We start from the raw sequence: 23281 nt of genomic DNA, 5'->3' as shown, positions 1-23281 counted from the left end.
ACATACTAGACAAGGGATCTGTGTCCAAGCACACCCCAGCTCACACAGGTTAATTCCTACCTTAGCCCTTATAGTCTGTCTTAAATCTTTCCTTTACATTCACACTTCCCCACCCCTTGGGAAGCAAATTAAAGGTATTCTGATGAACCTCATTAAGGGGAAATTAGGTGGTAATTCCACCCATTTAATGTCCAAGTTCTCTGGTCTTTCTTTACAACCGGAACAAATAGCTCATACAAACTGCCTGAGAACAGGGCCTATGTTTGAACAACTTGAATTTCTCTATAGTTTAATTCATGAAACGCGAAGATCCTCCTACCTTACCGTTTATGAAGTACAGAGGTTACCAAGATAAAAAAAAAAAAAAAAAAGACAGTGTCCCTATCTGCCGGATATTGTTCTTCAGAGGGATTAGAGGCATAAAAAGTCATAATTATAGTACAATGTGAACATTTTGCTCATTGATGTGCTCAGGGTTGGAGGAGTACTGGGAAGAAATTATAAGCTGTACTTGAAAGCCCTACAAAGAAGGTGACTTTGCATAACAGGTGGACAGGAGTTGTCTCTCAATTACTTCATGGTTAAATGAATATGTATTCTGGTTTGTTAAACAGATCCTTCCAACTTTCTAACAGGATCATATGTTGCCTTTCTTAACTGAAGAAGTAAATAAGTTAATTTTCATTTGTCTGTGCTACTGTTGTGAAGTAAAACATAAGCAATGTGGTAGATAGAAGGCAGAACCAGCACTGGGTGGAGAGAGGAGGGGCTCGCACTGTGGGAACCAAGACTAGAGCGAGCACAATGCGGAGCCCTAGTAATGATCCAATGATTCATCCTGTCATTCCTCTTCCTCTGTAGCCATCAGGTTTGGGCGGATGCCACAGGCCGAGAAGGAGAAGCTGTTGGCGGAGATCTCCAGTGATATTGACCAGCTGAACCCAGAGTCTGCTGATCTGCGAGCCCTGGCAAAGCATTTGTATGACTCATACATAAAGTCCTTCCCGCTGACCAAAGCCAAGGCGAGGGCGATCTTGACAGGAAAGACAACAGACAAATCAGTTAGTTCTCTTCTGCTCTCTTCATTGGGGTGGCTGGGGTTGGGGGTTGTTTCCTTTGACTAAATAATTTGCCTTGGTGCGCATGCGTATGCAAAATACAGTTCAGCTGCAGGCTGTTAAAATCTTGTGGCAGGCTGGGTCCAAAAAGACAGGAAATGTCTTCAAATAGGATAAGTAAACATTGTTCTGAAAAAGGAGTAAGTCCTCCAAGCTGTAATAAAAAAAAAAAAAAAAAAAAAAAAAAAAAAAAAAAAAAAAAAAAAACCTTTGAGAGCAATACAAGAACTCATAGGTCATCTCTACACTCATGAATGAACATGAAGCCTTCTGGTCACAACGGTGTCTGAGAAGCCACGCAGGAGGCTGAGTAGTTGTGGAAAGGTGTTGTGTCCCACTTCTACCTCTCAGTTTTTCTATGATCATTTATTCCAGGTTCAAAGTGGGCACAAAGTACATCAGGATATCATGAGACCTATTTCCTTACAGTACCTAGTTTTATTCCTGGGAAACGAGGCTCTAGTTTTGAATTATATACATGAATTCTACATTTTGCAAGGATCTATGCTACTCCAATGGACTGTTTGTTTGTTTTGGTATGCTAAATATTGGATTGAATCCAAGGCCTCAACTATGTTGGGTACATGTATGCTAGAACTAAGCTACAACCCCAAACCGCAAAAGACTTCTTAAGTGCTTGGAGATTCCTTGAGTGACATTGTTTAGAAAATTTATAACAGGTGAAAATTATCATTAGATCCAGTTTTTTAATATTAATAATAAATTAATAAATATTCATTAAATTCAAAAGCTTCTGATACATAGCTGAGAATTAACATCAAATTGTATTAAAATAAGACCTAGGTACTGCTCCCAGTCCACCAGCAGCTGGAAAGTGTGCCCTGGACTGGGTCTCTGTCCTTCAGGTTTGACAGCAAGGGTCTGGCTTTGATGATATAGTCTATGATATGATGAATGTCCCTAGGCAATAAGAGCTACAAGTCACCTGCGGAAAACCTAGATCCAGCTCTTGAAAGCACTGTGTGTGGTCACTTTCAATGGCCAGGAGAGCAAGTCAACTATTAGGTGGATGCATGTAACTTGGTGCCCATTCAGATTTTAGGGGGAAAATCTCCTACTGTGTTTTGATGATTATCTGGGGCTCGTTCTTTCTTTTTAGATAAATGACTTTGAGTGGAGTCAGCTAATAGCTCTAAGAAAGCCACATGACAGTAAGAATAGTTGAGTTTCTCCCTGCAGGAGGGATGATTGATACCTTCACAATGACACAATGTAGGGCCTAGGCACTACAGTTCCCAAGTATTTTACACATTCTTTACATTCCAGCCTAGGGCCATCTGAAGGCTGCTATTGTTCATTATTATCTTCATTTAAGAAGGAGGAATTGAAGGGAGGGGAGCAAATACGTAGAAAACTGGAGGCTATGAAGTAAGCTTCCAGACTTCTAGTTGGGAGCATTCACAGCATGCTATTCCTAGGACTACAGAACAGGAGTCATAGTACAGTGAGGTCTGTACACTAAGTAACAAAATCAGCCGCAGCAAGAAACACACAAATGAAGTCTCTGAGTTCCTAATTTGATTACAGAGAATAAGCTTACTTCACAGGCAGAAAAGAAAAGGAAGACTGCAGAGCCACATGACTAAACAGAATTAACACTTGAAGGCAAATTGCAACAGCCTGCCAAGAGCCAGGCGCAGGAAAGAGGGCTGGAGTCTGGGATCCACAGAATAGGCACTGGGGAGGGAGCAGGTTGCTGAAAGGCCAGCTAGCTCTGCTGTACCTAGAGCCACTCATCTTGCAGGCTCTGGGTTCTTATCGTCTTAACCTCCAGTGCACACCTGAAATCCATGCTGGAAATCCTGTCACTTTAGTACTACTTAACAGCTGGGGGGCAGAGAGAGAGAGAGAGAGAGAGAGAGAGAGAGAGAGAAAGAGAGAGGGGAGACTGAAAGCCAGCCCACCTCAATAGGCAAGAATTTAAATGTATTTAACAGTAGCCAACTTCTATCTTTGTTCTAAAAGACACAGAGCTCAAAACACTAGAAATCACTTGGAAACCTCATCCCAGCTGATTTTTTGGCTCTGGGTCCTTGAGTTAAAAATAAGATAATTGGAGGCCCTTGGTGAAACAAATAGCTATTAAGCTGCTTTAAGAAAGGGGCGACAAAAGCTTGATTATAGACTTCGCAAGCTCAGAGGCCAAGGGTTGTCATTTTTCCCTATGGTACGTAAGCTTGTGCTTTTCCCATGATAGTCACTCAGACTATTTGTTTAATTGAATTAAAGACTGTTGCTTATGCCCTTTGAAATTATGGACTTTCAACAGAGGGCTTTTCACTAGCCCAATATTTGTTCATCAAACTAGACATCGTTACCGATTGGATAGTGACAGAATTGCCTCCAGTTAGGGTCTAGAAAAGGAAAAAGAGGCCCAGCCAAATATAAACAACCCATTCACTGATTATACAGAACTAAAATCAAATTGTTTGGCACTGTTTTCTCCTTATCTGGTGAAATCAAATTGAGCACCAATGGAAATAGTTCAATAGAGAATATGGAAGAGAAACCCAAAATGTGATTTGCAGTGAGACTTGTTCTTTATCAGCATGGTCCTATTATTCATTTGATAGCATCTATCTCAGGGGTGTTATGTTATCTCTTGGCCAGGACTGTGAAAGCTAAGATTTGCATTGATAGGGAAAGTTTTGCTGAAGTGTGGCCTCTCGAGATGGTGGGGGATGTGAGAAAGTGGCTGAAGCCATAAGGAGAGAAGCTTAGGACTCATTATACACCCAGCTAGCAGCTGATGTCATCAGCATCTATTAAGCCAAGCCTGGGGGAGGCTGTTCAGTGTAGTGGATGACCAATTACCCAGAGCCCTCGAAAAAGGAAATGATCAGACTGAAGGGGCCATTCTTTACGTTTATCTCACTGCTCAATTTAACCATAGCCTGTTAGGAACCCACCAGCTGCTGCCCTCTCAACCTTTGCCTCTGAGCTAGCAGGGGCCAACCCCCCCCCCCAGCTACACTTCCTTCTTTTATATCTTATTCCCTGGGGTCACTCACACCTTTCACAACAGATAATCAAATGTTCCTGCTCTCTCCCATCAATTTTAATATATCTTTGGGATAAGATACCAATAATTTTCGTCATCTTGCCTCCAAGAATATGAACTGGGTATTCTAGTCTCAGGGGTGAGGAAGGTAGGCTATAGCGTCACTAAAGAAATCTTAGGATATTTCTCCTTTTCAACAGCCTCAGATAGGGTGGAATCCATTCTCCTCACTACCTACTTTTCTTCCAAGGGTTTGCTTCAGCACAGCCCTTGTTGAAGAAATCCTAGTGCTCTCTGAAACCCATGAGTGTGTTGGAACTAGAACCCTCATTTCTTGAAGGCAGTTTGATAACTGAATGGACTTTGGAAGTTTAGGATGTTTGACTATCACGCAGGTACTGTGATCACATGATCCCATGTTTGTTGATGAAAATAAACAGAGTGGTTTTCAAAAACCGTTCTCAGTGCCATGGCTTGTCATAAAACAATAAATAGAAGAACCCCGGGTCTGCCTGCCAACTCTTCACTCCATATCTGAGAGTGATGCCTAGTGAAGTCCTGGCTGCATTCTATCTACAAATAAGAAATAAAACTTTTTATTTGTACTGTGTTGGACTTTGGGTTCCAAGGCATCATGTTGTTTAAGACAGGCACATGTAAAGTCCCTGTTCCTATAACAGGAGGGAACTGGTGCCATTAGAAAAGTGATCATTTTGAATAGTATAAATTTATAAATGAAATATAAAACCACTGAATCATAAAGCCCACGCAGAATTGTAAACTGCTGTGGAAACATTTCGGTGCCCATTTACATCTATCCTTTCTAAAATATACAGTGGTCATCACATCATACTGACTCAAGTGATGGTAGAGATATGTCTCTTTAAATCCTACACTTACAGCTAAACAAAGCATAGTCTCTCCAACTTTGAAAGAGTCTGAATGAACTAGAACTGAGAGGAAAAGTATTGACGTCCTCAGAGAAAAACTTAGGGACCCCATAGAAATAAAGTAGGAAACAGTGCTGAATAATCCAAAAGGCGTCTGAAGTTAGGGTCCAGGAGTTGTTGGTCCATCTATTAATAGTCATAAAGCAAAATTTTATTTGTTTATTCTTTATTTGTTGGACTGAGTTGGCCAGTACCTTTGTTTATCCACTGAGTAACTGTTTGGCTGAAATGGAACAATTTATTTAAGAGCTGTGGTTATGTGCTGTTAGTTTGAGTGCATATAATTCTTATTAAGTTTTCATTTGTTTGTCTTAAATCACTTAACTACATGGAGACACAGAATTATATCTGACAGTCTTTCTAACTTAACTTCTATCACAAACAGCAGTTGACTCTAGGAAACATCATTCAAACACCGTTGCCTGAGGACCCCAGCACAGAAGAGCCCTAGTTCTTCCCAGAAAAGCAATTTTATTGAAAAGGGTTTAAAGGCATGGAGAAAGGACTTGAAAAGAGACAGTCAGGAGGATATCCTGATTCTAGTTAGGGTTTGCTATAAAGAACTCTGACTTTGTGAAGTGTTTCAGCTTCCAGTGTCTTCCTATTTAGAGAATAGGAATGATGTATGCTTTTAGAGAAGCCTTTGCATTATGTGGTTCCCATGGTTTTCAACAAACAAAACTGAAACACAGGAGCAAGGACAGAAAGAAAGTTGAGGAAACCAGTGTACTTTGGGGTTAGCATTTATTGACTGCAGTTCATAGAGGACAAGATGTGTGCCTAATACTATGAAAGCTAAGAAATTCAGAAGACCAGAAGAAAATTTAAAAGATAGTCTCTAAGAATGTAGTGTTATTCTTTGAAAAAAAAATCTAAGTATCTGGAGAGGTCCATATTTCCCCAAGCCAGGTTGTTGTTGTTGTTGGTTTGGTTTGGTTTGGAAACAGGGCCTTATGTAGCCCATGTAGACCTAGAACTCACTATGTAGCCAATGATAACCTCATGCTCCAGATTCTCCTGTCTTTCCCTCCTAAATGGTAGGATCAGGAACACATAGCATCATGCCTGGCTTCCCACTCAGCTGTGATTCTGCACTGTTGTTATCATGTGAGCAGGTCAGGTATTATGCAGATATGTATATAGCTAACTAGAAAAATCACCCATAATAACCTGAGCTGTGTTAGTTGAACTTTCTTATTTATCTCCCTTAATGTGTTGTTTTATTAGTCAAGAAGAGCTATGAACTTAGTACTTTGTGTATATTCTCTTTCATAGTTCATATATTAGCATGCTGATGTATTACTAAAGAGTGCATCCACCAGTGTTACAGGCTATGGTTAGTATTTATGAACCCCATGTCCAGTCCCTAATACTAAAGAAAGAGAAGGAAAGAAGGAAGGAAGGAAGGATGGATGGAAGGAAGGAAGGAAGGAAGGAAGGAAGGAAGGAAGGAAGGAAGGAAAGAAGACTCTCTCTGTGGCCAGCAAAGCTTGGACATCAGAAAATCTCATTCCCAGAGCCTTGGCCACTGTTCTGGGAGCAATTTCATTCTCACCATTTGCATTTTTCTTAGATCATGTATGCATTTTGCATCCTAAAAAACCTAGATGGCTCCCTGAGCATGTCTAGTTGTAGCTTTTGTTCCTGCTAAGTAATACGCCCACTTAGCCATTTGATACTATTTCTGAAGGTAAGTCATTGTAAACTAGATAAAAAATTACTGAGTCAAATTTAGAAGACATGACTCCTCTTGCAAACGATATGTCATCGGAAGACACTCTATAAGCTGATCCAAAATGCTAGGGCTCACTTAGCTTAGTATAGAAATGTGATCAAAGACATACAGATTGTTTTATAGAGAACTGTACGGAAAGAAGTCTGTCAACGGTGCAGAGTGTTAGTAACTCTGTCCTCAATAGGCAGGCAAACCACTACTTTCTTAGGTTTGAGGATGAGGAAGTCCCAGTGAGATGTGAAAGTGATGCCTAAGTGGATCGTTTGAAGTATGGGAACTAGTAAGCTGGTGGCCTGGGAATCATTCTTACAGTCTGACAGATCCACACAAGAAGCAGAAAGAATTTATGCAGAGTCAAAAACAAACAAACAAAAAAAGTCCAGCATAATAAAATATAGCTAGAAAAACCAACAACAAAATCTCCACTGGTGTTCATTTGCATGTCAATACTCCATACTCTCTGCCAGCTCCCCACCCCACTTTTTCAGAAACATCAGAAATGCCCGAAGGTTTTTTTTTTTTTTCAAAACTATACTGGTTTGGCATAGTGATGGTGGGGGTGCTGCCTCTTTTCTCTGTCCTTGAGTATTTTACTGCCAGGATATCCTGACCAACACTTATTGCCAAGGGGTTAAAGTTTCATTGTTGTTAAATTGGGAGAGAAAATTAGCAGGATTTGGTGCCCTATGTTCAGCTATCCCAGAGTTTCAAAAACAGGAACCTGGGGCTTTATATGAGGGGCAGGGGAAGTCAAGGAGAATCACAAGGGTGATGGACCAGGGCAGAGTTCCAGATAAATGGCTTACTTGGAGGTGAAAGAATCTGATGCTTATGCTCTGTGCCAAGAACCCACATGACTGAGCAGAAGCTCACCAGGAAGCTGAAGGGGCAAGTCTGGGTCCAGTCTTCCTGGGTGTGAAGACATAGTTTACTGTCTTGATTTCTTTGCTTGTATTCTCCATGCTGAGGATGGAACTCAAAGCCTTGAGCATTCTAAGCAAGCACTGTAGTGCTAAGTACACCTAACTGAGGTGATGATTTTATGTTCATGTTTGGTTGAACTGCTTTCTCTGTTGTCCACATTTATATTCTCAGGAGAATAAAGAAAGTCAAGGGCTAGGGACTTGACATGCTTGGAGCCCTGTACTTAATCCCCAGCAAATTGTGAGCCAGGTGTGATAGTGTACCCCTGTGAAATCCCAGCACTGGGGAGGTGGAAGCAGGAAGATCAGAAGTTCAAGATCATCCTCTGGTATATATCAAGGTTAAGGCCAGCCTAGGTTAAGTACCAGAGGCATTGTCTAAAATTTTAAATTACTTATATTTTGTTAATATAAATTATAGTACACTATGATGCCCCTAGAATACTAATAGAGAAGGGGGAGGCAAGGAGAAGGAAAACATTTCTTCTAGGTTCTGTAAAATCATCTTCATGCACTCATATTTTTCTCAAGGTTAGAATCTGACCCCCAGGGATAACGCAGAACATTTAAATTGTTATAACTGACTGTGCCTTTTCCTTATCTTCTTCTTACTAATGATGGCAATGTGAAGACTTGGGGTAAACTGAAGCAAGCTATCCAAGAAACAGTGAGCATGATTTGCTCCTAATTTTTTTTTCAACAAAGGCAGCAAAGAAGCTGCCTTTGAGTCCTCTAGTCACTCCTCTCTGAGGTGTAATGAGCGTTATAGTTGAAGTGAGCTGAGGGCAGCAGTATTTCTATAGCAAACTAACCCTGAAGCCTTTGGAAATCTACTCAGTTTAAGAGTCCTCAGTGTGGAACAGACTGAACATGGTGAAAATCAGGGACGCCTGTCTGCAAAAGCCCATAGGTAGTGTCAGTTTTTATTTCAGTAGTCAGCTATATAAATTCATTAATAAGATTGAGGGTAGCTCTCAAGGGTTCAGTACCTGTAATAAGTGCAAAGTGTTCCTTCTCCAAGTTGACCAACCTTGAGTTTCGCAATGATCATAATCCCTTGTTTTTAAAAAAATAGGGAGTAGAGTGTCATGACAAACATGAATTACTTTTCAAAGCAGCCCGTTTATAACACTGAGTAATTGATCCATTTGTTTTATTAATTGATCCTTAGGAACAGATATATTTAAATGTAAGTTCAGAGCTGAGGCTGCAGCTCAGTGATACAGCATTTGCCTAGCACACATGAGGCTCTGTGGTTTGATCTTCAAAACTACAAAAAACACAAAGCTCAGACCATTTTTATTTTACCATCTTTTGCATTGTTTTACCCACAGGCCTGCTACAGCTGCATTTTCTGAAACAGATGGCTTCCAGAGCATAGAAAAAAATAGACATTTTCTTGGCTCAATATTTTTAATCTGCTTAGGGTGACTTTTTTAGTGAAATAGATTTTATATATTCACTGTGCTTCCTTTGTGGTCTGAGTAAATTTAATCTAAAGCTGCAAGATTAGTTTATGTTCAGGTGGGTCTTTTCAATTGTAAGTTGCTTTAATTATTTTTTGTTTTTAAAAAAGGCTAAATATATATTCTCTTGAAATTCAAGAAAGACGACAGACTTTTTTGTCGTTTTAGTCACACCTGGAGTAACATAATGGTAGTGTAAATTGAAGGAAAAAAGAGCCGAGTTGATAAAATGTTTGGCCACAGCAGATCATAATGATGAATAGGAAGAGCCCTTTCTCCTGCTTAAGCGCCTTCATCTCTCACAGTTTTACTCAGCAAAGCAAGTACATACATAAAAACAGTCTTCAGAACTAGGGTGGTGCTCTTGCAGGACAAGGAACTCAGCCACTTTCCCTTTTTATTTGCAGCCATTTGTCATCTACGACATGAATTCCTTAATGATGGGAGAAGATAAAATCAAGTTCAAACATATCACCCCCCTGCAGGAGCAGAGCAAAGAGGTGGCCATCCGCATTTTTCAAGGGTGCCAGTTTCGATCCGTGGAAGCTGTGCAAGAGATCACAGAATATGCCAAAAATATCCCTGGTTTCATTAGCCTTGACTTGAATGACCAAGTGACTCTGCTCAAGTATGGTGTCCATGAGATCATCTACACGATGCTGGCCTCCCTGATGAATAAAGATGGAGTCCTCATATCAGAGGGACAAGGATTCATGACCAGGGAGTTCCTCAAAAGCCTGCGGAAGCCCTTTGGTGACTTTATGGAGCCTAAGTTTGAGTTTGCTGTGAAGTTCAATGCACTGGAGTTAGATGACAGTGACTTGGCCATATTTATAGCTGTCATTATTCTCAGTGGAGGTAAGATTCATCTTTTGATTTCTGTCAAAGAATGTGGGATTGTGGTGGAATTGGTGGGATTGTGTCTCCTTAGTGCTCTGTGCTCCTTTTACTGGCTGTACGTGTTGTGTAGAACATGCCAATGGCACGGTGCCATGAGCACGTCACTCCCCAAGCTGAGTGCCATAGGCTTGTAGAGTGAATGCTGTGGGGATCCCAGGCCCCTTGATTTTATTCATCACACTGCCTTTTTCCAGCCAAATCCAATCATAACAGACAAATGCCCTCTACTTCTTTCATGTTCATTTTCCTTGTCTTACCCCCCCTTCCTTCCCAAAAGGCCAATCTGGTCTTCAGCTCATTTTAGTAATGGTGCATGTAACATAACTTGGATGATGCTCCTGTGCTAGAGAGCAGGCAGCACTGGGAGATCTTGGCCAAGTTAACACTCCCGCCCCACCTTCCCTACATCAGAAATCATGGAATGTGCATTTGCTAAACTCCACCTTCTCTCTCATGTGGTTCTTCTGATGGCTTCCCTTTTATGCCTTTGGAAAGCACTTGGCTATGATTACAAATACAGTGTGAACCCAAGAGCACACCACAAAGAGAGAAATTGAGCTACCTGGCAGTTGGTTGAAATTTGTGCCTTACAAATATCTGATCTATCAAACGAACTCCACAAGACACATTTTATACCAAATGTTACTTTCAATGTTCTTTCTCTCTCTCTCTCTCTTGTTTCCAAGTAAGTAAAGCTTTCTGTTTCATCTCTTATCTACGAAAATTACTTTGAGCCAGATATGATGGTACACACTTAGAATCCGAGCATTAAGTAGGCTGAGGCAAAGGATCTTGGAGTAGGTGGCCAGATGAGTTATTTTTGGTCTTAAAACAAACAAAACTTTACTTTTTTAAAATGGTGAGTTCTCATATTGTAATTGACTTTAGGTGCACTTTCTATGTAAATTGTGCAGCAACCTATTTTCAAAAACTTACCTGTGGGAAAGGGGAATCTGAGGGCATAAGCTGTATTATTGCTCTGGACAAAGGGCATGATGTAGCGGTTAGTTTTGTGCAGTTGAGAGCAGATGTGTTCAAGTGAGGTACATTGTAATTATTAAGGTCTCTAAGAACCAACACTAAGGAGGTTGCTCTAATGCCAGGCAGGGTTCTGAGCACTTCCTACACATGAAATCCTCATAACTCAGTGAGGTGAGTGACATTTTTTTTTAAGTGAGGAAACCAAAGCAGTGGAAGATATGTGCCTTACTCACAGTGATGTGACCAGTGTAAGATGCAGCTGGGGAGGGGGGTAGGCATAATGGTACACACCTTTAATCCCAGCACAGGCTGATCTCTATGAATTCTAGGCTTGCCTGATCTAGAGAGTTCCAAGCAACCAGGCTACATAGTAAGTGAAACCTGTGTAAACAATGACGCACTAGGGTTGTTGGTCTGCTTCCAGAATCCGTGCTTTAAGCTTCTATTCTGTGCAAAGCAAATCTGCCTCGTATGATTTGGGTAGTAAAGAGATAGTGTGGCAAGGGTTAATATCAAGTGATAACTCACTTTCATTCTGTGTTGTTGTTGTGTGTTGGGAATGGAACCCAGAGCCAGGAAGCACCTTGCACTGACAGGCAAGCATCTACTACCCAGGCACACCCTCAGACACTGAAGCAACATTTTTTTGGAGTTGAATAGTTGGGTTTTAGGAAGTTTGGGTGCTCAGGATTAAACTCAAGACCTCAGACATGTCTACCATCCCCAGAAGCACCATTAATAACCATAAAATAGTCTACTTTATAAAGAGTCTCTTACAGACCAAATCATCTCCCTATATATTTGTACTATTATTTATTTTTAATGATAGTGAAAACATAGAAGGTCACTGGAAATATACTACATTATTTTACTTTTGTTTATTTTATTTCATTGTTTAGACTTTTTGAAACAGGGTCGCGGGGTCTCAAGTCTCAGTTCAGTTATCCTGAACTCACTATGTTGCTGAAGCTGGCCTTGAACTCCTGATCCTCTTGTCTCATTTTCCTCAGTACTAAGATTATATGCGTGTGCCAAAATATCTGTTTTTGAAAAGTATTCTACATTTTGATTATTCGATAGTCTTCTATGTAAATTTCTATCTAAATCTCAGGTGATTTGTGGTTAAAATTTCCAGGAATGGAATTCATAGCTATGCACATTTTTAAGCCTTTTACTACTTCATTGCTTTCCATAAAGTTTGCAGTCATTTATATCCACTGATACTGGGGGAAGCATTTGGGGAAAACCATTCAAAAGTCTTACTGTAGAAATAGGAAAGGTCTAAACAAGAAACAGCTATAATGGGCTGGGGGCAGAAGTTCAGTGGAAAATTTTTTGTTTGATACATGCAAAGGTTCCAAGCACTAGAGAAATATAAGTATGTATACATACATGTATACATGTGTACATATACACACATATGCATGCATACACACAAATATACATGTATACATCATTCACTAGTTGGTCAAGCGACCACACTATAAATACTAGGCTTGAATTTGATTCTGTAGTTACTGACTCATGTTAGTTTATAAAAGCTAAAATAACACCAATAACAAGACTATACAAAGATGTCCTTTGGCCTTTCACAAATAGCTGTCACAAAACAATGAAGATATTTCCAAGATAGCAGCTTTCCAGATTATTAAGATCTTTTAACCCCTCTGAATAATTCTAGACTTCCTCAAGACAGAGGATTTGCCACTTAACATGTCCCTACATCACAAAAAGGAAAGTCCTTCCCAGACCAAAGTTGATATTTATAGGTGAAGTCTAAATCTAGGTAACAGACAAGAGTAAAACTGGTCCACGTTTGTCCAGTTCACAGGGATGTAATTCTCCTCTTTCCTCAGAGGGGCTGGTTGCAGGCAGGCCAGGTAAAAGCTGTCTAACATACATTCCCAGTCCAAGGACTGGCTTCCAGTAAGTTCTCATCATCCATAGATGTAAGATCAGTATCCCAAGACAGTTTCCAGATTTGCCTTTGCTTGGTTGTTTTTCCTTATCCTAAAATTCCAGAAAGGGAAATATCATGTAAACAAGGAGCTTAATTCAGAAAACAGAGTTCTGCCCCTATTCAATCTTAACAAGAGTGACTGATTATCTCTTCGGCCCTTCAGAAGTTTGTCAATTGTTTTAGTGACTTTTGAAAAGAAGCACATTGACCAAGAACCAACTGATTCATTCCGTGCTGTTCTAGAGTTGTACTGGAGCTTTTGCTCTGGTAGAAGCTCTTAGGTGCTCAGACTGGGGGAATGGTGAGCTCTTGTGTAAGATAGGGGATCAGAGCTGAGGAGAGGGGCCTTAGAGGGACCAAAGAGGAAGACTGTAGACAGAAGCATCAATCTGACCCAACTGGGGATTTGCTGGGTAAATAGGTGTTGCTACCCACTGAACACTGCTGACCCTGTTGATCTGGTTCTTAGATTTGAACTGGCTTTAGCAACTCCTCATGTACTCAGCTCTTGCAGCCAGCTTGCTAAGAGAGATGACCTAGTTCTCAAAGTCTCTGTCTCCTCTGAGCTGGAGCAAGAAATGGAAGAAAAAGAGCAGCAATGCTTCAGAGCCAAAGCGTAGTCTCCCATCGCCTCCCAGCAATGCAGTCATGTTTTTATTCTCACTTCACAGGCAGAAAAGGAAGTGTCAAGCACTCAGATCTGTACAAATCTGATACCTCCTAAACAGTAGTAGGACTGGGCTAAAAGCCAAATGTCCTATCACTGTGGTAGCCCTGTCCCTTCTGCTTCCTTGATACAGGATCACAGTTCACTCTCAGCAGCTGGGAGCTGCAACCCCCACTCACTGACACCTTCCTTCCTTAAGGCCTGAGCCTGGAAGCCAGGGGAGCACTTCCTTGTAATCCCAGCAGATAACAGCTTCCGTTGCACCCTCTAGTCTTACTGTTGGGGTAGGTGGTGTCAAGAGTAAAACTGCATCCAGCAAGGATGTTTGCAACTGGCGCCACAGACCCATGCCAGCCTTGCTAGCAATCTTTCAAGCCCTGCCTCATGGCCAATGCCAAATGTGAAGCTCAGGAAATCTGGCAAACTCCAGGACACTCCACAGGACTCTTTGCCCCCTTGAGTATGTGCTGTGTGGTAAAGAAAAGCCTAGGAGGGCCCAGCTGGAACTCTCCAACAGGAAAAAGCTCTGGTTAATTCAGAACAGCTTGGAATCTATTTCAATTTGTCCTAAACTTTTAAGATAGGAGGGAGGAAATCCACTGGATTTTACAATGTATTTTTTAAGGCAAACTGCCATTGCTGTCTGAGTGACAGAGAAACTGCAGCTATCCCTCAGCAGCAACAGATGGCAAGGCATCAACCCCCCCATTTACCATGTAGAGTCTGGCTCCTGCCAACCATCTACAGAGTGCCCCTTGTTCTTCCAGAAGACCCTGCAATGTTCCTTCCTTAAAGCAGCTTGGAATAACAGTTCTTTGAGTGACTGGCTGTTGAGTAGGTAGAAGGAGGTTATGTTCCCATAGTTATACATTTGCCCATCAAAAAAGACTTGATATTCTTTGCCAATTTGATCTTGTTCTGTTAAGTCAAACGCTTGGGCCCCACGGCTTCACCATGGATCATGGCCAGTGGGTATATTTGTGGATTCATTAGACTTAAAACAGAATCAAGGACAACACCTGGAATAAGTTGACAGATGCTTATAATAAATAAAATAGCAACAGTAGCCCCTATTTGTTGAATATTTCAAAAATCCAGGACATGTGCTCTATTCCTAGTCTTTTATCTATCTTTGCTGAAGCTCTGTGTAGCCTATACCCCAGTTTTCAGGAAATGGAACTTCAGGGAGATTTCCCTATAGTCACAGAGCTACTAATTGATAGAGCCAAAGTTCAGAGTCATTAATATAGGCAGGCTGGTGCCAGAGGTGTAGCTTGGTGGCAGAGCTCACATTGAGCATGTGCAGAACTGAGCATGTCCAATCCCTAGCACTGCAAGCAGCAGCAGCAGCAGCAGCAGCAGCAGCACTACCACCACCATCATCCCATCACCATACACTTTCCTCCAAACTCCTGTTGCCTTTTGAGTAATTGAGATAAAGATCTTAATTGCCTTGGTCTTAGAGTTCTTTAGAAGCTATCAAAAGATCATAATTAAGAATGTTCGTATATTGTTAGTAATATCCAATGTCCTCTTAAGATTTAATTTTAACTAACTAGCAATCATTTTACCCACTGAACAGCCATCTTCCCAAACCCTTTGCTTGGCTTTGAAAAGTGGTAGGGACAGGCCTAGGTGAATAGTGACAAGCCGAATGCCAGTGCCATGTTCTTAAATTTGCCATGTAATGAGCACCTGAACACAGTTGTTTTCAAAGCTTCCCACAAAGGTGCACAGTAAACTTCAAATGGCTAAAAAAATATGTGTCTACTTAACCAGACACTGTCACATGCCAGGTCATAAGAGACATAAATGGCTACAAAGAGAAGTTATAAATGCAGGCCGGGGGGTTGTTTGGTTGGTGGAGTGCTTGCTGTGCAAGCGTGAGGACCTGGGTTCAGATCTCCAGCACCTGTGGAAAGGCCTCCTGCTGTGGCTGATGAACATAACCAGCACTGGAAATGCAGAAGCAGGAAGATCCCTGGGCCGTGCTGGCCAGCCATACCAGCTGAGTCATGGAGCTGTGCAGTCAGTGAGAACCCTTTCTCAGAAAGTAAGGTGGAGAGTACCTAATGTCAGCCCCTGACCTCCATATGAGCGTGTCCTCGGGGGCTGGGTGGGGATTGGGTGGAGCACAAACACACACACACACTGGTGAGAGGAATTTAAAACCATTAAAATACCATCTGGTGTCTTCGTTTCTCTTGCTCTAGACAAACAACACATGGGCACTTACTCTGAGTAGGTCAGACAGATACTTACTCAGGGGCATTGCAAAGCACCTCATTCAGACCCAGTGACTCACCGCAGATGGCCTGGGGCAGAGGACGGACCACCAAGTTTGGGAGTGTTCCCCCACCCCGTATCCTACTTACCCTTCAGTATATGTGCCACGCTTCCATTTTACCACAGAGTGACTGCTGTGAGGTACAGTGGGCAGTACAGCACATATCTCCCTTAGTAGTTAAGGGAGAAGGAGACAAAACTGCTCTGAAACTAGATATTAGTAATACGTATAAATAACAATGGGCCAACATTTTTGTGTATTTAAGAGTCCTGGGGCTTGAACTTATGGCCTCGTGCATGTGAGAACAGGTTTCCCTATGAGCTACACTTTCAGCATTATGCAGCCTTCCTACTTCTTCTATGCCAGCTAAATAACTTCCTTCCCCATTAAGAAAGTTGTTTTTCCAGCTCTTCTTTGGGTATTAAAAATAAACAAGAGCATCTAATTTCTCTTGAGCTAGACATCCAGTGTTAGCATGTCTCCTGTCCCCCATCAGGACATGTCACAGAATTATAGCTGGTTTACTAAGAACTAACATATCTAATGGGTTCCTACCTACGCTGTGTGTGAGACTGGCAGAACGGCTTTGAATAATGACTCAATTTGAGTTATCTAGAAATGTCCCATTAATTTCTGTTTTCATAACCTCATGCACTTGGTATGATAGGGGTGAGCTGTATTTATGAGTTTGCAACTGGCACCCAAACACTAAAAACCAGAGAACTGGGGGCAAAGATGAGATAATGGGGAAAATAGTGAAACATCTTAGAGTCACCCCATAAATAGACATACATGTGTGAATCTATATGCAGGCTTTTGTTTGTAAAGGATAGAAGACCCCTTATCCGTAACTGCTCCAGAAATAAAACTTCCTCCTCCACCCAGACTGAGTAGGCCCGTCTCAGGACTGAGCAAACAGTGCTGTCTGAGACAGACGGGACTGAAAGGGAACTGCTGAGTCACTCCTGTCCACACTGCAGGCAAGGAAGAGGCTCCTTAGCCAGTCATGGTGGCTTTTCAGAGTACTTTATCATTTTGGACTCTCAAAATGTGTGTTTAAACTCTGGGTGACCCAGGCAGCCTTCCAGATGGGCACTGTTCAGCTGCAAGTAGGGAAGAGTGAACCCAGGGTCCTCAGGTCACCTATCAGGGAGGTTGGGCTCAGGGCTGGAAAGGCTGTACTGAAGCCCAAAAAGAAACTTCTCATCTGCTACAGCAGCTCTGGACAGGTCAGGGAGAAAGCTCCAGAATCACACACAAGAGTCCCAAAGCCCCACACCCCCACTTCCTAGATATGCGGTTGCAGCAATTATTGACCTCCCTGGGCCTTAACTTCCTTATCAGCTCCCGAAGCAAGTAAAATAGCATTATATGAAGCTTCTGGCTTTGTGCCTGGGACACTGCTATGCACACAGTGAAGGCTAATTTCCCCTTTCTGCTGTGTGATATCATTTGAAGTAGCACCACTCCATCCTGCCAGTCAAATGGCTTAAAATTCCACCAAGTCCTTAAAATCCCTTCCTACAATGTAAATACCCCTAGGGAGCTCTCAGCTAATCCTTTTATCAGCTATCACTTTAAGGGGATTAGTTGCAGATTGAGAACAAAACCCAAAGGGAAAGAGATACAGAGGAGAAGGAGAAGCCAAAGAAGGAGGATCAACCCCCCTTCAGCCCTGGGCCCCCAAGGAGACAAGGGAAGGTAGGACTGTGGATTCCCCCTCCCAGAATTCCCTTGACTTTGCAGGAAACTAAGGTGTTTACAAAGTCATATCTATGGTTTACAATCACAAGTTCTTCTCAAAAGGGGGGAAAGAGAGAGAGAGAGAGAGAGAGAGAGAGAATGGTAGAAGGTGTAAGAGTGGGAAATCTGAAGTTGATAAGACTACTGTCTCAGATTTGCTGTCATGAATCTAAAGTCAAAGAGGTACTCTTACCCCTTTTCTCAGCCCTACCTCCTTGGTCTACTTTGGCAGAGCCACCAGGTACATTGAGGGTAGCAGTGTGTCAGACTGAAGGGAACTCGAAAGAGATTATTCTCCGACTTCCTTCCACTAACCCTTCTTCCTCTGCACATACTCCTATCCCCAGCCAGCTACCAATCCTGATAAAATTACCCAAAACACAGGAACAGAATTGTAGCAGAGCACATGGCTAAACCCCGAGTGACCAGTACAGCAGAGCTAGAAAGATTACAAGGACTTCACAAGGCCAAGACAGAACTCCAACTTCCATCCTCAAAGACCTTGAAATTGAATCAAACCCAGACTGTATTCCCTGGGGAGCCCTGTAGAGGGACAGACTAGCTTTGACCAAACATAGTGACACTAAAAGTGTCACCTGCCTTGTCCCTAATGTGTTCATGCTCAGGAGCTGGCCCTATGGAGATGAGGACTGGGGAGTGCCGATGTGGAGCTGCTAGTTGATGAACATACCAGAATTTATCGGTCAGGCTCGATTTCATTGTGGTTTTCCCCTTCTACCATCCTGCTAAACCCATTGTTGTCCAATAGAGAAAGAATTGATTAATGTGAAATCATTGCTTGAACAGGAAAGTGTAAGAACATTTCACTGTGTCAAAGGGAGGGTCCACCAGCAACATGTGCAGCAGGCAGATGATCTCTATCTGTGAAGCATTTGCAAAGCTTCTGTTTTACTGCACCCTGAATTTTCTGATAGCAGCAGTAAACCAACTCATGCCTCAAAGCATCTGTTGGTCAGACCTCTCATTAATTTAGGTTGACTCTGCTAACGTTTCTAATAAATTCTCAGCTCCATATTGGAAAGAGGGAAACATCTGGAACAGGGAAGGTGAGAGAAAGCTGAAAAGAAGGGAATGGCTAAGGGAAGACGAGCAGGGAAGCGAGAACCCAGAGAAACTGCGGCACAGCAGAGCAAGAGACAAGGGAAGGAGCAACCCCTGAGCTAAAGCTTGGAAGCCTGCTACATGTGCGGACACATTCAGTACTCAGGAAACTGTGACTTGCTTTACTATTCTAGCTCTGCTTAAACCATTATTTACCTTCATAATGAGCAGAGAAGTGAGTTCATCTGGTAAAGTGCCTGTCTTGTATGTGTGAAGACAGGAATTCAATTCCTAGAGCCTAGGCTGTTTTGTTTTGTTTTTGTTGTGTGTACATGTTTGTTTGTTTGTGCCAGCTATGAGGATGGGAAGATGGTTCAGTGATTAAGAGCATTTGCTGTTGTTCTTTCAGAGGACCAGAGTTAATTTCCCAGCACCCATAGTAGGTAGATCACAAACTCACAACTACCCAATACGCTCTTCTGGCCTCCTCATACATCCACACACGGCATATATTTACCACCCCCCTCACACATGAATACTATAAATATGTGTAAAAGTCAGATATGGTGACCTGTGCTTGTAATCCCAACACTGGGAAAGCAGAGCGGGACATGACAAACTCAAGAAGGAAGGAAGGAAGGAAGGAAGGAAGGAAGGAAGGAAGGAAGGAAGGAAGGAAGGAAGGAAGAAAGAAAGAAAAAAAGGAAAGAAGGAAGGGAGGGAGGAAACCATGAATGGCAGCTGTGGAAGGATGCCTGAGACTGTTGCTCACCCCTGTGTGCACACACTCATGCACATGTGAACAAAACTATTGTTGCAGTGCTATAGATTGAATTCATGCATGCCAGACAAGCATACCAACATAACCCTAGCTGTTTACTTATTTATCTAGACAGGTTCTTGCTATGTTGCCCAAGTGGGCCTCAAATTTCTGGGCTCAAGCAATTCTCTTCCCTCAGCTTCTGAGTATTTTGGAAGACAGGTGTGCTTTACTAAGCCACCTTCTGTTTTTAAAACAAGAAAACTGGAGTAAGGAGAGTTCATAAATTTTCCCAAGGTCACCATGTGATCAAGTACAATGTTGGGACGTCAAAGGTCTCACCGGTACTCAAAGCTGGTACTGCTGACCCAGAGCTACACGTTCAGATCAGCAACTGCCCTTAAAGATCCCATCCAAGGTCAAATACATGGGACACATATATGTTGTGTTTAATCTTACCAGTTCATCTTAATGTGGATCCCTGTACTAGACCTAGTTCTCCTGCACAGTATTTTTCCTACAGAGGATAGAGGAGGGAACGGCCATAAACCATGCGATAGTTTACTTTACTCTGTTCACAGTCTATCCAACAGTCACTGTGATTCTCAAGATTAGATCAGAAAAGCATTCCCCGAGCGCCCTGACTATCATTTCTAAAGACATATGTTCCTGGACACATGGCTGTTTTGCTATGTGCCTCTTCTGGAGCTGTCCTACACGTGTGTTTTCAACTGTGAGAGTGAGAACTTGCCCAAGCCACAAACATGTCTGTGCTAAAAATAATTTTTTCTTATGCTCCCAAATTTCCATTCTTATAAAAAAACACCTCCAGACGTTCTATTTCCCAGCTGTTGATACACCATCGTATCCTCACTGACCTGACCCTACCCGGCAGCAAGGTTTACACAAACACATAGAAGAACTTCTCGTGTTCTTATCCGTGTCGTTCCCTATGGCCTTACAAGAGACGTGGTATAGTTGCCTTCAAAAGCAAATGATCTCCAGAAAGGCCAGCTAAGTTCTCCAAACACACACAGAAACTTACTTAAGCAAAAGGAAGAGAACACTTGAGTCTTCAGGTTCCAGATCCAGGTCCCTTTAAAACCTATCTTGGAACTTAAGGTATAATCCAATAAGAGAAATGGTGGGATAAGTTGGAAAAGAAGTTAAGTTGCAGAGTGTTGAGTCTCCAATAACCTTTTCTCCTCCTCAGCACTCACCTCACACTTGAGCAGAAGTCCGTCATGGTTATGGGTCAATATTTAACTGCCCCACAAGCTGACATCTCCCTTTAAAGGACCTAAGTACAGTCCACTTTACCCATCAGAAGTCAACAAGGAAGGTAGGAAGTTGCAGACAGCATCTAGAGAACAGACAGAAGGACTGGACTCTGTCCTCCTGCCTGTCCTTCCAGAAACCTGACCTGTGGCTTCTGCTGTGGGGGCCTGAGCCTGCTGAGAATCCGTGTGCTAGAGGAATGAAGCCTAGGTGAGTAGGTCTTAGTGAGGCCTAGCATTGAAACTGCCTCAGATAAGCCCTGTACTCAGGGCAGAATCAGATCTGGATAAAATGGAAGCTTTGTAGATCTGCCCAAATCAGTTGTTCTCTAATCAATCCCAGGACTGTGTGAGTGAAGATTGGAAAGATTCTTTCCCAATTTGCAGCCTGGGGAGGAAGGATGTAAAAACTGACTCCAGCCTCCTGGAGTGTGTGAGTCAACAGGGCTTCCCTAAAGGGCCTTCTGGGCAGCCCTAGCCAACACAGGGCCCTTGACTCTGAGTCTACTTCAGACCTGCCTCTCACCCAAGCAAGGTGCAAGGACCTTAGACAGCCCTTCAGGGACTGTCCTAGCAGGCCCTGGGCCCCAGGGACTAGAGAAAAAGGAAAGGATGAGATGGCTCTGGGGGCTTATCTGTGGCACAATCTGAATTCAGTGAAGGTCCAGAGAGTGTGTGGAGGAAGGTGGAAAGAGAAACAGAGAGAGCAGGGGAGGTCCCAAAGCCCATGAGGAGCAGAAGCAGAGGAACAATTGATAGGCTCATTTTGCCTTTGACCTAAGATCCAAAGAGCTTTTTGCAGAGCGGAGGAGGGGTGTTTTTAAATAAGCTGATTCTAAGTTTAATATGTAAGCCCATGAATACACTTTTCCAATTCAATTTTTTAAGTTTATTTCCCTAGTTGAATTATGTGAACTAAGTACTAGAGGGAGTTACAGAAGAGAATGTATCTTAGAATCTTTGAATTAGGGATTTAGAGATCGCTGATAGAGTGTACATAGGAGGGAACTGAGCCCAACAAATTTAATAGTCAGACCAAAGGTCATGGAGCTGGTGAAGACAACGTTGGCGACCATGGCCCTTTCTCCTCTGTAGCCTCGTTCCTCAACTGTGCTCCCTGAACAGAGATTTGGGCAGGGGACAGTCGGACTGATCAGTAAATGATCTAACTTATCACTGGAGAAAATAGATTTAATCTGTGGCCACGGCATCTCAGCCCTTCAGCCAAATATCATCCATCACATCATAAAGAGTAATTTGCCAAAGAAGAGTCTGAAAATCCAAACCAGATCCTTCCCCACTCCTGGAGCAGCCGGTCACATTTCATTCCCTGAGCCAAGTTCCAGCCCATCGTTGCTCGCCAGGGTCTCATTGTTTGATAGAGACCCTGTGTTCATTCATATGGTCTCTTCAGCAGCTTTGTCCCCACTGGTGCTGCTCAAAAAGAAGGAAGAAAGAGAAAGGTCCCAGAAACTCAGGCTTCCAGAACAAGTTGTGTGGGCCTAGGAGCCTGACTCAGCCCTGCCTACCCAGGATTCTAGGACTGAAATGCACACACACATTCACACAGCCTCAGGCTTTCAAAACCTGAGATATCATTAAAGTGGTGAAATGGGGTGTGGGGGGCAACAGTCATTATACCAGAACCTCAATTTAAAATCCAGCTTTCCTTCAAGCTTCAGTGGTTTCCCAGCTTTTGCAATGTTTACTTTTTATTGTGAGTATATGTGAACACACATGCTCCACACACACATACACACACACACACACACACACACACACACACACATGAGAGTCATGATACATATATGGAGGACAGAAGATAATTCATCCTCCTTCTTTACATGGTTCTAGGGTTCAAATTCAGGGCATTGATATTTTACGGCAACAAGAGCTTTGCCTGCTGAGCTGCCTTGCTGGCCCAAGTGATTTAATCATGGTGTCAGAACTGAGAGGCACAGTACCTCCAGGGTGGATTCTCTAGGCAAGGACTAAGTCATTTGTTGCATTCTCAGAACCTGGGACTTTTCATTGCTGTTATTATTCCCATGGTCCTTCATTTAATGCTGGAATTTCAAAGGAATCCTTACTTAATCTGATCAATGGGATATGTTAGAGAAGGAAAAAAAGTCATGCCAAAGGTATGTTTCCTTCTGTAATGAAAAAGAACCAAAACTGAGAGAATGTTCTCAAAGTCCCACCCTGAAACCACACTGTTCTCCTGAGCTTTGCCTGTGGATAAAGGTTTCAAGAGTGTATTAGATATGCCAACACAAAACACCATTCCTGGCAGACATCTTCACTGTGGTGATTCTACCTTCAGGCTTGTTCACCAACTACAATAGACTCTTCCATCCCCATCCCGAACTGTCAGCCAGAACAACCAGTTGCTCATTAATTCAGCCAGCTGAGAACTCACTGAGCATTCAT

General features: G+C 42.5%; 1 protein-coding gene across 6 annotated transcripts in view; it reads left to right on the top strand.

The window, feature by feature from the left end:
- PPARG (peroxisome proliferator activated receptor gamma) overlaps window positions 1-23281 on the top strand; it is a 127106-nt gene that overhangs the window by 100119 nt on the left and 3706 nt on the right. For all 6 annotated transcript variants that reach the window (XM_080914059.1, XM_080914056.1, XM_080914060.1 and 3 more), the window contains 2 exons: window positions 862-1061; window positions 9622-10072. In XM_080914059.1, coding sequence (XP_080770185.1) covers window positions 862-1061; window positions 9622-10072 — 651 coding nt within the window. The remainder of the gene's footprint in view (window positions 1-861; window positions 1062-9621; window positions 10073-23281) is intronic.

This window comes from Micromys minutus (assembly GCF_963924665.1).
Source record: "Micromys minutus genome assembly, chromosome: 3".
Classification (NCBI taxonomy): Eukaryota; Metazoa; Chordata; class Mammalia; order Rodentia; family Muridae; genus Micromys; species Micromys minutus.
This window is presented reverse-complemented; position numbering and strand designations above follow the sequence as displayed.